This window comes from Fundulus heteroclitus, chromosome 21 (assembly GCF_011125445.2).
Source record: "Fundulus heteroclitus isolate FHET01 chromosome 21, MU-UCD_Fhet_4.1, whole genome shotgun sequence".
Taxonomy (NCBI): domain Eukaryota; kingdom Metazoa; phylum Chordata; class Actinopteri; order Cyprinodontiformes; family Fundulidae; genus Fundulus; species Fundulus heteroclitus.
Window position 1 is genome coordinate 32,854,353 of NC_046381.1, and position 14,128 is coordinate 32,868,480.

At 42.8% G+C, this 14,128-nt stretch overlaps 1 protein-coding gene across 1 annotated transcript in view; it reads left to right on the top strand.

Annotated features, from left to right (window-relative positions):
- The first annotated feature begins 5,756 nt into the window (after positions 1-5,756).
- Positions 5,757-14,128, top strand: part of ahrr (aryl-hydrocarbon receptor repressor) — a 99,244-nt gene continuing 90,872 nt past the window's right edge. The window contains 3 exon segments of the mRNA NM_001309962.1: positions 5,757-6,055; positions 6,430-6,522; positions 8,069-8,250. Of these exon segments, the coding sequence (NP_001296891.1) occupies positions 6,461-6,522; positions 8,069-8,250 (244 nt within the window). The 5' untranslated portion in view covers positions 5,757-6,055; positions 6,430-6,460.

A 14,128-nucleotide genomic window follows, 5' to 3' on the forward strand; every position in this document is an offset into this window, starting at 1 on the left:
CCCTTTTTTCCCCCTCTATCATCGATACGTCTATCGATCGACATATTGGTATTGAATTATCGTCCAGCCCTAGAGTGCATGGCATCACGGACTCTTTGAAATGTCACACGTTATTTAAAAACCATTGAAAGTTTAATCTCAAAGTTTCTTAGTGTGAGATCGTCCTAGTGTTTGCTTCAATTAAAGAGTGTTGATTTTTATTTCTCTTATATATCTTTATCGGCAGAGCCTACGAGATGGAGGGGTCTACGAGGTTCTCATTCAGATTTTTCTTCTTCTATACCAACACAAGGATCTGGGGGGATTCAAGCAGTTGTAATTCAAGGCTAAATCCAATCAATAACCACCATGGGCGTCTAGAACCACTTTTTGGGTTTGCTTGTGCAAACAATGTCTCAGCACTTAGCTGCTGTCTGCTTTGACACTTATCTTCCACTATCATCATTCCATCAAGCAAACATGGCTGACTCATGCGCTTTGTGAACCGCTCTGCATCCTGGGTGTCACGCAAACAGCTTGCTGCGTAAGCCCTTCTGCCTCTGGTTCTTGCGTAAAGTCAAGAGCCCAAGCAGATTAGAGAATGATGGAGGGACGCAGGAGAAAGAAGTCAATCTCTGTTTGACCCTCCACCTGCCCATAAAATGACCCTCGGGGAAAAAAAAAATAAAAAATCCGAACGTCAACAAAAGATTATCTCCAAAATCCTGACGGAACGCATGAGAGAAAAATGAGAAACCAGAGCATAAGTTTTAAAATTTTATTTATTGCCTGGCTCCATAGACGTTTCAGCTGTTGTCCTTCAAGAGAAAACTATTATTTTAGCAGATTATTGCAAATGGAAATGATCAAAAACTGAAAGCAGTATTATAAAGGCTGACCTTCTTTTGACGTACAGTATAATCCTCCCTGTTTTGATTCACCATGAGTATTGAAAGGAATGCAGGATATCCTCCTATGAGGATAGTGTTGCAGTCCTGTTGTAAGGGAATCTTCATTATCATTCAGTCTGATCAATGTCCTGAAAAATGACGTTTTCTTCCATTTACTTGTTCGGGGGAATGTGATTCAAACGGCGTCCTGGATTGGAGATTTGCGGTCTTATGAGATCAAAGAAGATCCGCTTATTGTCCCCAAACAAACAAACATCAGCCTGAAAAGATGTGGCACTAACCACTTGATGTCCAGAGAGACGGACTGCTCTACTCTACAACCGAACCAAATTAGAAATGGCTCAGAGCTTCACATCAGGGCATGTTCTGAAAGTCGGAACATGCTCCACGTCATAAAGTAGCTCTGTGTGTGCAATGATGATTAAAGAATCTTGTCTCACCCTACGGTTCTGCGTGTCGGGCCTTATAAAGCGGCTCCGCTGACCCTACGTCCTGCCCGACGCAATTGGCCAAAAAGTCTTCTGCGTGTGAGCTGATCACCTCACCTGGAGTCGTTTACCTTTCATACGGAGTCAATGTGGACCATAGATTCAGCTTTAATGAACTTTCTCTGCTTTTTGTCCCGTAGCACTTTCACATTTTTTACGATCAGGGCCTTGCGAAAATATGCCACTCTTTCACGAGCTATAACAAGACGTATAACCACACACACACTACTTGACAGACCGACACGGCGTATTGCGTAATTGTGAAGTGGAAGGAAATTTAGACGTGGCAAAAATGTAATTTTTTTTTTACAAATACAAATCTAGGTGTGTTGTGTGTGTTCTGCGGAGCCCTAAATAAAATCCAGTCCTTGCAACTGCCTTTGGAAGTCATCCGGTTAGTGAGTGGGTGCATGCTAAATGCATGTAATTAAAACTCGCTATCACTTAAATCAAGAGTCTTTACTGTCATCATGTAGCCATAATGAAGTTTTGGTGACACACCAGCTCAGAATTCGTGCATAACACACATATGGTGCTATTGAGATATGATGTTAAAGATGAATGTGATGGCCACACCTCTTGGGAAGTTAGTTAAAAGCGTGCAAATAGTCCTTAGAATCTGATAAGATTTAAAGATTTAAATTTGGTGTGGGCACTCTCCATCCAGTCCGAGCTTCAGTATTGTGAAACACGCTGCATATTGTGTCCTTTGTTCTGCTGATGGGTTTACTTCCATCTGAGCAGTCATGTGGCTCTTAATAAGAAAGAGTTCGCTCTAAATGACAGTGACAGAGGATCAGCGAGTGTGCGTTAGCTCCCTTCCAACGCCGACCCTCCCATCAATTATGAACGTCCGTTACCATCAGACTTGTTGTGCCGCAGCCGTGCGTGGCTCCCGAACCCCCCCCCCCTCCCCCCCTCTGTCAGTAGCGCAAGCTGACTGCTCCATGCTAGTGGTCACCGTTCAGGCGAGTAGGTGAAGAACACATGGGTTTGGTTTCTCACACAGTAACTTTAATGCCCCCCCCTCCATACGGGCATGCATTATTACTAAGGACCAGAGGTGATTATAGCTGAGTTCCTCAGCTCTACTGCTGCCAAAACGCACAGTGACAGCTCCATGCTGTCAGCAGGCTTTATTAGTCTGCAGATCAAAGTTTCAGCAAAACAACCATAATGCAAAGCTTTTTAGAACTAACAAAAACAGCTGGCATTGAAACTTCTTGAGCCACATTACATCCCCCTTACCAGTCCTCATGGCTGAAAAGTATCAAAAAGGATTCAAATCATTCCCATGGCCACCTTTCCAGTATTTTATTTTTCCCCCATCTAAAAGGCCATTATGAAACGTTGATTCAACTAAAGATGAAAGGCATAAAAATTACATAACACAGTTTAGAGGATGAGTCACACATCAACACTTTTATCTTAAAAGTGACCAAGAAACATGTTTTATCCCTGTTGCCTGTGTACTTGTGCGTCTGTTTCTTGTTTTGGCACGGGTTGAACACTAGGGGGCGGTAGAGAGGATGGCAGTAAAAGTTGGAAAGACAAAGGTTACATCTACAGCTGGCATGTTTCAAGAAAGAAAGAAAAAAAAACAGTCTGGATCAAAACTTTTTATTTGGTTACAATTTAAATCAACACATTATACACTAGTGTAAAAAAAAAATACCCCTCGTCAAGCAAAAACGTAATTGGAAAATAGACTTTTTATTGAAGATGCAGAAAATAAACCTAAATAAAATATGGTTGGTATGGTTGCAACTGTTCAGTTATAAGAAATACAATTCTCTCCTGTTTGTGGAAATCTATCGAGATCAGTTTTTTTTAAACGAGCGATATGGCTTTCTACCTGGGGAAGCACAATTTGAGGGGTTCAAGAATCTGAGAAAATGATTACTTTGTCACTGAGATTTGTAATTGCTCCTCGTTTTATAATTTTGCTTTTCAATTTTTACATTTATTCTGTTTCACTCTGTTCACTTATAAATTCATGTTTATAATTTCCACTGAGCAATTACTTCTATCAGAGCAAATAATATGACAGGTGGTTTTATCTCATGCTAACGAGACAATTATAAAGGACCACTTTTGTTTTCTCGTCACTCCCCACCCCACGGCCGTGGTCAGCATACACAGATCACGCCACACCCGTATTTTCAAATGCATGCATGTGTGTGTGGTGAGTGTGCATATTAGCAATTGGATTCATTAGATCAATGAAATCAATCGCTGGCCTATATACATTGGGTGTGTCCATATTCAGGGGCCGCATCCTTCGACTGTGATAAAGCTAGGTTATGAAAGACCAACATATGCAACAAATAAAACTTGTCTGCGCTTTTCACCCCTTGTAGAACATAACTCGTGAAAATGTCTGGATGACATTTTCACGAGTTATGTGAAAATGTTAGACTTAAAGGCCAATTTGGTGAGATTTCAATTAAGAAACCCAAGTCCCTTTTTGAATAACTGCGCACACGCAAGACCATGTTACCTGCCCTTCCGCTCCTCAGGGGGATCATGTGAAAAAAAAAAAATCTCCCACTGAAGCCATCGTCTTCTTCTCATAAACTTGTACATGGTTTGCTTCCTTTCTGGCCCGATTTGAGGGCCAGAGGGGGGCGTGGGTAGGATGAGACATGAAGGCATCTGATTGGTTGTTTCCATTCGGACCGATTAACAGGCTTAGTCAGAGTTTTTAGTCAGAATTCAGGTCTTATTTTTTTTTTAAAAAAAAGGTCTGGAGCTTTTGCAGAAATCAATATTTTTTTAACCTCCTTTTTCTGAATACATAATGTATTGACTACTTTCAGAATGGAAGGAACATTTCACCCAGTATAACAAAAAGTGTTTCTGAGCAGGATTACCAACTACAGCTTTAAATATACATTAGGCAACAGAAACAAGGCAATCAAGTGAGCTGACGATACACAAATCTTCTAGTGACACATTTAAAAGTATGTTTATACTGCGCGGTTTTATAAGTCCCATTATCACCATGAACCATGATACTGTCTTATCTGAACCTACGCAGGAGGCACCAAACGTTAATCTCGCAGCTTTACTGCGAGAGGACAATTTCGAGGTAAACAAAACAACTTTGTTTCACGTTCGAAAAAACTGTCACACTTTTCCCGCAGTGTCATCCGGTTGCTGGAAGCTGTAACCACTGTTTAAAGACGCCCCCCTTTAATGTCGCGCGCCGTGACCACCATTAGAGAAAAAAAAAGGGTCGAGTTTAGTTGCAAAGCCCCCACTTCTGGAGCGAAGTCTCGCGTCTGCAGCCTGTCCTGTTTGAACGCGCCGACTGCTGCTGCTGCTGCTGCTGCTGCTGCTGCTGTGAGCTCGTGGCCACGCCCCTCTGCCAGCCTGTGTCGGTGTGTGCACGCGGCAGTTCGCGCGAAGCGCTTCAAGCAAATGCTGCATTCACTTACTCCTCGAAAAGATTAAAACTGACATTAATAAACTCATTCTCGAACAAATGGTAATTTTTGCGTTTTAACGAATGTTGTCTTTTTTGTTGATCTTATGGAAAGTTAAATGAAAAAAAGCTAATGTTAAATTTCTATAACAGCTTTGTTAGTACAAACACAAAAGTCTTGAAAGACATTGAAAACAATAGAAGCCCACCGTAGGACTTCTGGCTGTTATTTTTCTTATTGAAAAAAGAAAAAAAAAATCACCTAATCTTTCCTATTGACGCTGCAAGGTTTAAATAACAAAGTGTGGTTATGCGTTCCACTTTTGCTTAAGAAGTTGATCATTTGAAAGAGGGAAACTAACAAAAATCTCCCTAAAGCTTGATTTAAATGAGAAAGTCATTAGTTTTTCCCCAATCCTGACTTTAATATCCAATTTGGCTGCCTTGCATATTAAACTTAGTGATATTTACAGTTAGGAAAAAATGTTTATTTGCCCTTCTGATCAACAGGCTGTGCTCAATCAAGACAGGTAACAACACAGGTTTAAATTTAGTTTCTCATCAAATCGTTTGGTTTAAGCCCCCCTTTTTTAGATAACAGAGGAAGAAATTGTGTCAGTATGGCACAAAGAGTAGCCTAATGCAGTGCTGCTATCTCTGAACATGTTGCTATGAACTGCAGGTCATCTGGTTGAAGAAAAACTACAATGTTTCTTGATTTTAAGAAAGACAAATGTGACACAAAACTCCAGATAGCCCTGGTGTGCAAACAAAAGCAGACATTACCCCAAGCCTACAAAATGCGTTGGAATAAATGCATAGGTTGGTTTAGTGCTATTAATTCAAACCGCAGCAAAACGATTAATTCCCCTTTACGCGCGGCACTTGAACGCAGCGTAAGCTCCCGTTTTGTGTGTGTGCGCTGGCGTCGGTGTTTGCGAGGCAGCGAGTTGCGTGCGAAGAGCTCGACATGTCATTCAGACGAATCCGCCACCTGAAACGCGAGGAAGTCAAGGCGACTCAATTGGGTATAAAGAATCAGCCAACATCTGCCTCCGAGCAGAGCGACGCTGATGAAAACATCAGCGCGGAGCTCCTGCAGGACCCCGGCCGCCTTGTTTTTATCTGCCCGCTGGACCTATCGCTGCCCGGAGCCGGTGCACCTCCGCCAGGCGCGTCTCAGGAACATTTCAAAGTGGATGTGATTCTGGAGCCAAATCGATTCTGGATTTAATCCACGGATATTCTGGGTTAGTGTATTAATCCGTGATTTTTTTTTTTTTTAAAGCTTCATGATTTTTTTTTAATAAATAATTTAGTTTTCCCCAGTTTTTGCCCTGTTAACGTTATTGTTATTAAGTTGTGATTAAAACTCTTAAGGATGAGCTTTTAAAGCTAGTCATCTGACTATTTAAGCATTTAAAAAAACTTCTCCAATTACATTTTTTTTTTTGCTCAATTTTGGAGGGATACACATATTTTCTGCACATTTGATCCCAGGTCAGGGCCAGACCTTTGGAGACATAATGTGCAACAACATGTTGCTTTTTGAAGGTGTCATCCTACAGCTCTTCCTCCAGGCCTTTCGTCCAGGAAGCTCTAACTTGCCGTGTCTTATCCGCAGCGCACCTGCTACCTCCGCGGAGCGCAAGACCATGATCCCACCAGGAGACTGCATGTATGCGGGCAGAAAGCGGAGGAAGCCCATCCAGAAACAGTTAAGGAGCCGTGCTTGATCTCAGTGCATTTCTTTAGATAAGCGCTTGCAACCACGTGACCCTTATTTATCTAGGCTTTCTCTAAGTGATCAAAGACTTGATGATAATACGTTATTTACCGGTAAAAAAAAAAAAAAAAAAAAAAAAGAGAAAGAAACTTTGGTCATAATAGTCTCAGAACTTTTTTTTTTTGTGGCACATCAGTAAGAAACTAAATCATTAGGTTAGAGAAGATCTTATGTTTGTCTATACCTCTTACTTTATGCTTTAAAGATCTGCACCCAGTTATGAGGCGGGACGCTAGGTTAATTAGATGCTTACTTTTGTCTGTTATATACTTCTGTTTTTATTTTATTTTAGTGACTTTATTTGATGACGGGCTCTCTTTTGCGATCCCAAGGGATGTTGTGAATAATGTTAAGTAATGTTATATAAATTATTAAAGAGGGACGTGGTAATTCTTTTTTTTTTAAAGAAAAAAGGCCTGTTGGTGTTTATAAAGTTTTTATGACTGGCCCTGCCTTTTGCTGCTGATCTGAGAGGAAATCTTTGCCACATCAAACCACACTTCTCCAGCTCCTGAAATGAAACAAGCGCTTTGGCATTCTGCTGTTTTTGTGGTTGCTTTAGTCTCTTTTTTTTTATGTCAGCAAAGTAAGAAGAATCTCATTTTAATCTGTTAACTTCAGTCAAGCCATGCATTTAGGTTAGGACTATTTTTTTTTTTGGAGGTTTAGAATAAATGTTATTCTGATTCTTTATAGATTCTGTCTTGAAAGAAAATGTAGGCCTGAATAATAATGAAAAAGCCCTGTGATTATCACTCCGTTTGAGTGCTTAATAGCCCCGGCTCCAGCAGGGAGGACCAGGCAGCCTAACTTTACAGTCGGAAACGCTGGAAAGAATGGAGCAAGCCCACCAGAGTTTCTTTTATTGTGCAGGATTGGTGTGTCTTGTTGTCAAAAGAGGCAAATAAATGTGTTTTTCTGGCGTATTTAAGGCAGAAAGGAAAGACATCCTTGTTTTGCACAGTGTGGTTTTTATCGAGTCGCGTCTGTCTGCATTAGTTTGCCCTACGAGAGTTCTTGAAAAACATGTTTGCATGTTAAAGAAATGACAGAAAATAGATTTTTTTTTCTGTGAAAGTAACTTTGTTGAAGAGGTTTTTTTTTTTTCCTCCCAAGTCGTAGCTACTGTTTCCAAAGTTAGCAGTCTTAGGAGTCTGTTTTGCTTCAGAATGTAAGCTGATGAGCTGATGGCAGGTAGATTTTTACTAAGTGAGCCTAAAACAAATCTTGCTGACCTAAAAGCAACATTGTAAATTGAAAAATGTATGGGTCAGTGACGATGAAAGTGTAAAACGGAGCTTTTGTCACAGGTTTTTAGCATTTTCAAAGGCAGCAACAGGTGAAGTTCAACAAACACAATTTCTTATGTAAGTCAAATTTAAGTTTGCTTTCAAACTTTAGCAAACTCCTCTCCATGATCTCTTGACCCCGTGTTTACACACGTCCCCTCATCCCTTCTGCCGTCTCGTCCCCGCAGGAAGCCGTCCTCTGCCAACGAGAAAAGCAACCCGTCCAAGCGGCACAGGGACAGGCTGAACGCCGAGCTGGACCGGCTGGCCAGCCTGCTGCCGTTCCCCCCGGACGTCATCTCCAAACTGGACAAGCTGTCCGTGCTGCGCCTGGCCGTCTCCTACCTCCGCGTCAAAAGCTTCTTCCAAGGTAAAGAGGGCCCTGAACGTTTGCCCCCGCGCTGCTCAGAGGGCTTTTTGCCCCCCCCCCCCCCCCCCCCCCCCGCGGGAGGCGTGCCAGAGTCGCCACTCTGCTCTTATTATGTGAGCATGGAGAGTATTACAAGTGATGAAAACCGATGAATTCCAGCGGGGAAGTGGAAATCCTTTTTTTGAAAATGTAAAATATTCACCACGAGCATTATTTTCCACCTTTTTTTGCCCCCCCCCTTTTTTTTCCCCCCTAAGCGTGCAGAAAGGATATTTAAAGCCTTGTGAGGGGGCCCTGTCACATAAACATTTTATTTTGCTGCTGAGGATGACTCATGAGTTCAAGATGGTTCCTCTGAGAAAGAAAGTCGGTCTGTTTATCTGGCTCAAATCGCCGGCGCGCCTTTGTTTACTTGGGTTACGTGTAAGTAGAAAGTGGGCCCATTCCGAGTCTTGTCTTCTAATCCGTCCGCTGACCCGCTCATCCTCCTCCTCGTGTCGCTCCGCTGCGAACTTCAAATATTCATGCCCCCCCCCCCCCCCCCCCCCCCCCCCCCCCCCCCCCCGCCGAAGAGCGTCTTCAGCTGCCTCCGGGCTCGACTGCTGCTTCATTAACGCAAACGGCGTAGGTACAGCTGCAAAAATGGATCATGGAGCGGGATGGCGGGAGCGAATGAGGCTTTGCCCCCTCGGTTTTATGAGAATAAACTTGCATGATTGACCTGGGCCGGTGTGAGTTTCTAACAACATGATAGCCTTGAGTATAAGCAACGCAGCGTTGGTCAGTAACACAGAGGTGTAGAACCATAAAGCACAACGGCATCTAATTGCTTTTTAATGAAGCAACTTCATTAAAGGGTAGCGCTCCTTTAGTTTCCACACCTTGACAGGCCCTATAAAGCATTTCTTATGACAAATAGATCTTTTCTATCAGTATAAGGAAAATGAAGCTGAAATAACCTTCTTGGCTCTGAGTTGAAGTTTTGTTTACCTGTGTTTAGTCGCTCTGAGCCCAGCGTTTCCCCGTGGGTTCCCTTAGTGTCAGCAAGTCGTTTTTCCCTCCACTCCCTTTTAGTCCCGCTCCCCTGACGGCTGCGGTGCGTTCGGGTGATTACGTTCACCGGTTCCTCGCTCCGGCGATTGTTGTCCCGGCATTGGAGCTCTCAGTTTTCAACGACTGGTCACTGGATTCTCCTGCTGCTCCTCGGGTTTCCTGGAGTGCTTCAGTCCGTGAGTCGTCATTTCATTCAGAACGAGAATCAGCTTTGGTCGGCACGTTGCGCAGATGCAAAGAAAGTAGGTGTGCCAGGTGCTTCCTGCTTCTTTCAGCCAGCTGACCAGTGGTGCGCAGCGGTTTGTGGGGGAGCGGGGGGGGGCTCTGTCTGCGCCACGCAACCCTTCGCATTGTACGAAAACAGCGTCGGTCTCTCTGAAGCTTTCTCTGACGTTTCTGATTTCAAGGACTTCAAACTGTATGACTGGTGTGACGGAAAATGTTAGCGCTTTTGAAACCGTGACTTGGTGAAACCTGGGTCGACCTCGGTAACTGGGACACGTGGGGGGGGGGACACGTAAGGAGGATAAAAGGGCGAACGGGGAGGGAAGTCGAGGTCCCGCGAAGTTCACCGCCCACCGCGTCTGCAGCCAGGGGTGAAACAAAGTTCCCGCCGTTGTTTCTGAGAAGTCGCTGTGGGGATTTGTGAGCTTCGTCTGTGCTAAAAGTTTAGCTCCCTTACCCCCTGATCTCCAGAGTACGCTTAATCTCCACCATCCGGTGCCTTGGCATGGCACCCAACAACTGGCATCCTGTTGTCTCCTTCCTTCACACACACACACACACACTCACTTACTCGCTCTCCCCGCCGTATACCTGAACGCTCACTTAGCTTAGCCGGCACGCAAAGTTGGAGAACAGGTGGTAATCTGAGTAATCAAAGGGCCACGGGTTCATGGAGAGATAAAGAAAGCTCTTGCTCACCGGGTGTAGGGCGATGCTGAGGATTGTCCAAGCAAGAGAAGCGCTGCCAAGGGAGTTTTAGAAAGCTCTGTTCAAGTGATGACAACGAGCGGCGTTGTCAGGTCGCAGCGATGGGGATTAGAAGAAGGCTGTTTTGTCTTAGATCTGCGCTCCCCCTTTTTAAAGCATGCAAGACAACATTATGGAGACACTGCAAGCATTTTGAGTCTGCATCTGGCCTGCAGCCCGTATTTGTTTACTCCTCCTCTGCCGTTATTAGTGGCAGTAGTGACCGGCTTTTCTGACCTTTGATGCTCCGCAAATGAGATTAATTAGAGAGGAACATGAGGGATTTAGCTGTGTTTACATCTGGAGTCTCTGCACGGCCCTCCAGCCGATCCACTGCGTTGACCCACATTGCCCCCCCCCCTCCCCCCCCCCTCCATCATGATAATCAAACACGGAGAGATGCTGGAGCATTTCTGCCCAAGACTAAGATGAGCAGCAAGTACATGTCCACATCCTTCCTGTGGTTTCAAACTACAGCCAGAATTGTCTATGAGTCACCGACAGAAAATATGACATGAAACCATGAAACCTGCAGCTTTAGGTTTCATTTGTCCTTAAGAACAGTTTCACAGAGGAAGAATCTTGTTTTTTTTTTTTTTTTTTTTAGGGTGCACTTGTCCACGTTGTCCAGCAGGGGACTGTGTGAAGTTGCTGGCTGATGATTGTAGAGGTGGGAGATTCAACAACAGACTGCAGTGTCAAACACACATTTATTGACTGGATCTGCGACTTTTTTCATTCAGAGAGCCAAATGGAGCTAGAGGTCGCGAAGCAGGAGCTTTTTGGGGAGGTCCGAATCTGGGATTCTCTCAAGTTGGAACACAACAACCAGGGTTCAGCTGCGTACTTTGCACAAATATGCCTTCAGGCTGTATGTACCTGCATGTATATGTAAATAAAGGCCAGCAACGGACAGTTTTTATTGCAGCTTATTTGACGGAAATCAGCCAAATCAAAAGATGATCTGCTGAAAAGGAAAATACAATTACCTGGAATTATTCCTTGTGTTCTTAAACAATCATAAGGGGGGAAACGTATATTAAAAAATAGCGTTTGTGTAAAATAAAGGCAGGATTTAAAAAAAACTATAGCTATACCAAATATTATTACTTTTGATTTTAGATGTAAGATAGTGAATCCTGACATAAAAAAAAGTAACCTTCCATGGATGCTACACCCATTTAACTTTAAAGAATGAGAATCTTGTGTAAACTTGCACGCTTCTTTGAAGATTAAGCTAAATATATATTATTTTCAGTCAGGTGTGAATATGTTTGCACACCAGCAGCTGGGATGTAATTCCCTCTCTACAATGTTAGGTCTCTGCCCTCTTTGTAATTGCTAAGCTCGTTAAATATTTACCATTAATTTAACAGTCTTTGATCGTCTCTTCTTTCCTGTCGCACTAAAAAAAACTTGCTGTGTTGACCTGAAAAAAAAGTGTAAATAAAACTATAAATGCAAAAATCGAAAAATATAGATGAACAAATTATATTGTTAGAATTTAATTCAGGCCGGGACCCCACTTGGGGTCTTGAATCAACAAATGTAGGGTCATTTCTGAAATCAAACTAAAATAACATTGATGCTGTAAATGTGACAAGAGATAAAAGTAGGACATATAAACGGATAAAAGCAACATATATTTTGTTGATGCGGTCTGTATTGTTGTTGTTAAGCCCTGTTGAATTTGCCCATTGCTAATGCTTGTATATTCAACCGATAGCCTGGGTCACAATGTCTCAGCCGCTGTTATTTTTGTGTGTCAGAAAAACAAATGTTTTGGAATCATTATTGTCTTATGGCTGGTTTACAATAAAAGTAATCATCCAATGTTTTAATTCCATTCAATTCAATTCAGTTTATTTATGGAGCACAAATTCAAAGCACATGTCATCTCGAGGCACTTTACGCAGTCAGTTCAGTCGAATCGTACGCACAGATTGGTTCAAAGCTTTTCTATCTGAGGAAACCCAGCAGATTGCGTCTTCCTGGATGAGCATGCAGCCGCAGTAGACAGTGGCTTGCACTGCGTGAGTGACTTTCACACGGAGCAGGCATGTAAACGGTTTAGTCCTAAAAATGTCTTCTTTTTTTTTTAATGCTTTCTCCTTCAGATTTTATTTACATAAACTAAACACTGAAGTGAGAAACTATGAAGACTTCCGAGTGAAACAGCACATGCGATGTTTTACCAGGCATTCAACAAGTGATTTAAAGTGGTTTTAAACCTATCATCTTTTTTTTTCAGTGCAAAATACACAAGGTTTACAACCAATCATTTCAACTCATTTATTTGTCATTTTGTGTGTACTGGGGGGAAAAGAAAAAGATGCCGAATGAAGCCCCATCGAGGCTAGATGTCAATACTAACCCTAACCGTCGACATCCTACGTGGCTAAACACAATGTCCAACTACATGTTGCTTTGTGCGGCATTGTGTGCTTGTGTTGTGGTCGTAGTTTCAGCCGGGAGTGCAGCGTGTGGTTGCTTTGTCTGCTGCAGAAAAAAACGGTTTCCCCTCCCTACAGACTCAAATGTGGAGTTTATATTACCGAGGAAAGATTAAGTCTCTGTACATCCACCTGTTTGACAGGTGCTTAATTGCAACAATAAGTTGGTGACCAACAGCACGAAACCTCTTGTTGGGTGGGTGATAGCTTCGCATTTGTATATGTGCAAAACAGCACCAAGACATGGCTCAGCAACAAATAAAGAATGAGCGTGGCAGCTACGGTAAAGTGTACTCTAAAAAAAAACGAGCTTGGTAATTGTCAGTTACCCATTAGGGAAATGTAATAACCAACATCTTGTTTCCAGTGTATTATTTCAAACCCTAATTTATTATATTTACTATGTCGCAACATCATACAAAAACCAAGTCAAACTGCTAGTAAATGGATGTGATAAACCTAGCTTAACGTCTATTTTATAATTTACTTTAGTGTTCTCCGTTGGAATCCATGAACGAGAATAAAGGTTGACTAAACCCACAACCTTTAACATTGTTAAAACTTAACTATTGCCTGACATCAGATAAAAAGAAAAACGAATACTATGCTTGATTTAAAAACGTGAATAATTTTAATGCCTTAAATTTAACACTCGTCAAAAATGCATTTTTTTTATTGTGCAAAAACCTAGAAGCTATAACGGCCCTAAACGCTTACCCCCGCAACAGATCTCAGGCCTATGTCTAAATGCCTGTGGTGTAAATGGATCCGATTGAGCTGGAGGTTCTCCATCAGACCTCCACCTCCCTCCCTTGAACCGTCCTTGGCATTTAAGGTGATGACAGGGTAAAGAAAAACACACCTAGGAAACACCTAGAAACGAATATATACAGCAGTGACGGTGAAGAAATGTGCTAGCTAATCAACTGTACGCAGTAAAGTTTCAAAATGAGTTTTCCCCCGGGCTGTATCTGCTTGCTGAGCTATAATAAAAGAGGAAGAGAAACCACCAAGAGCCCACAGACTCACGCCAGGCAAGAACAATCTGTGACGTCAGCAAGTAGACAGGAGACGGTTTTGTAACCAAGCATCCGACAGAGGAAGGGGGAAATAAGACACAACAATCAGTTTAATCTTCACTCTGTCACCCGCTGATTTGAAATAATTTCACAGAGGTGAGCCATTATTTTGGGCTTATTCTCCCCGTTATCAGGTCTGCATCAGATTTGGTCATACCAGTGCAGACATTTTGATTTCCTACAGCGGGAAGTGCAGCAGCGTGACAACTGCTTCTGAATGGAGTCATTTTGCTCAGGGGTGGAACTGTGGATCAGGTCAGATCATAGACAGACTTTTGTGTTTGTTAAACTCTCACTGACCCCCCCCCCCCCCCCCCCCAC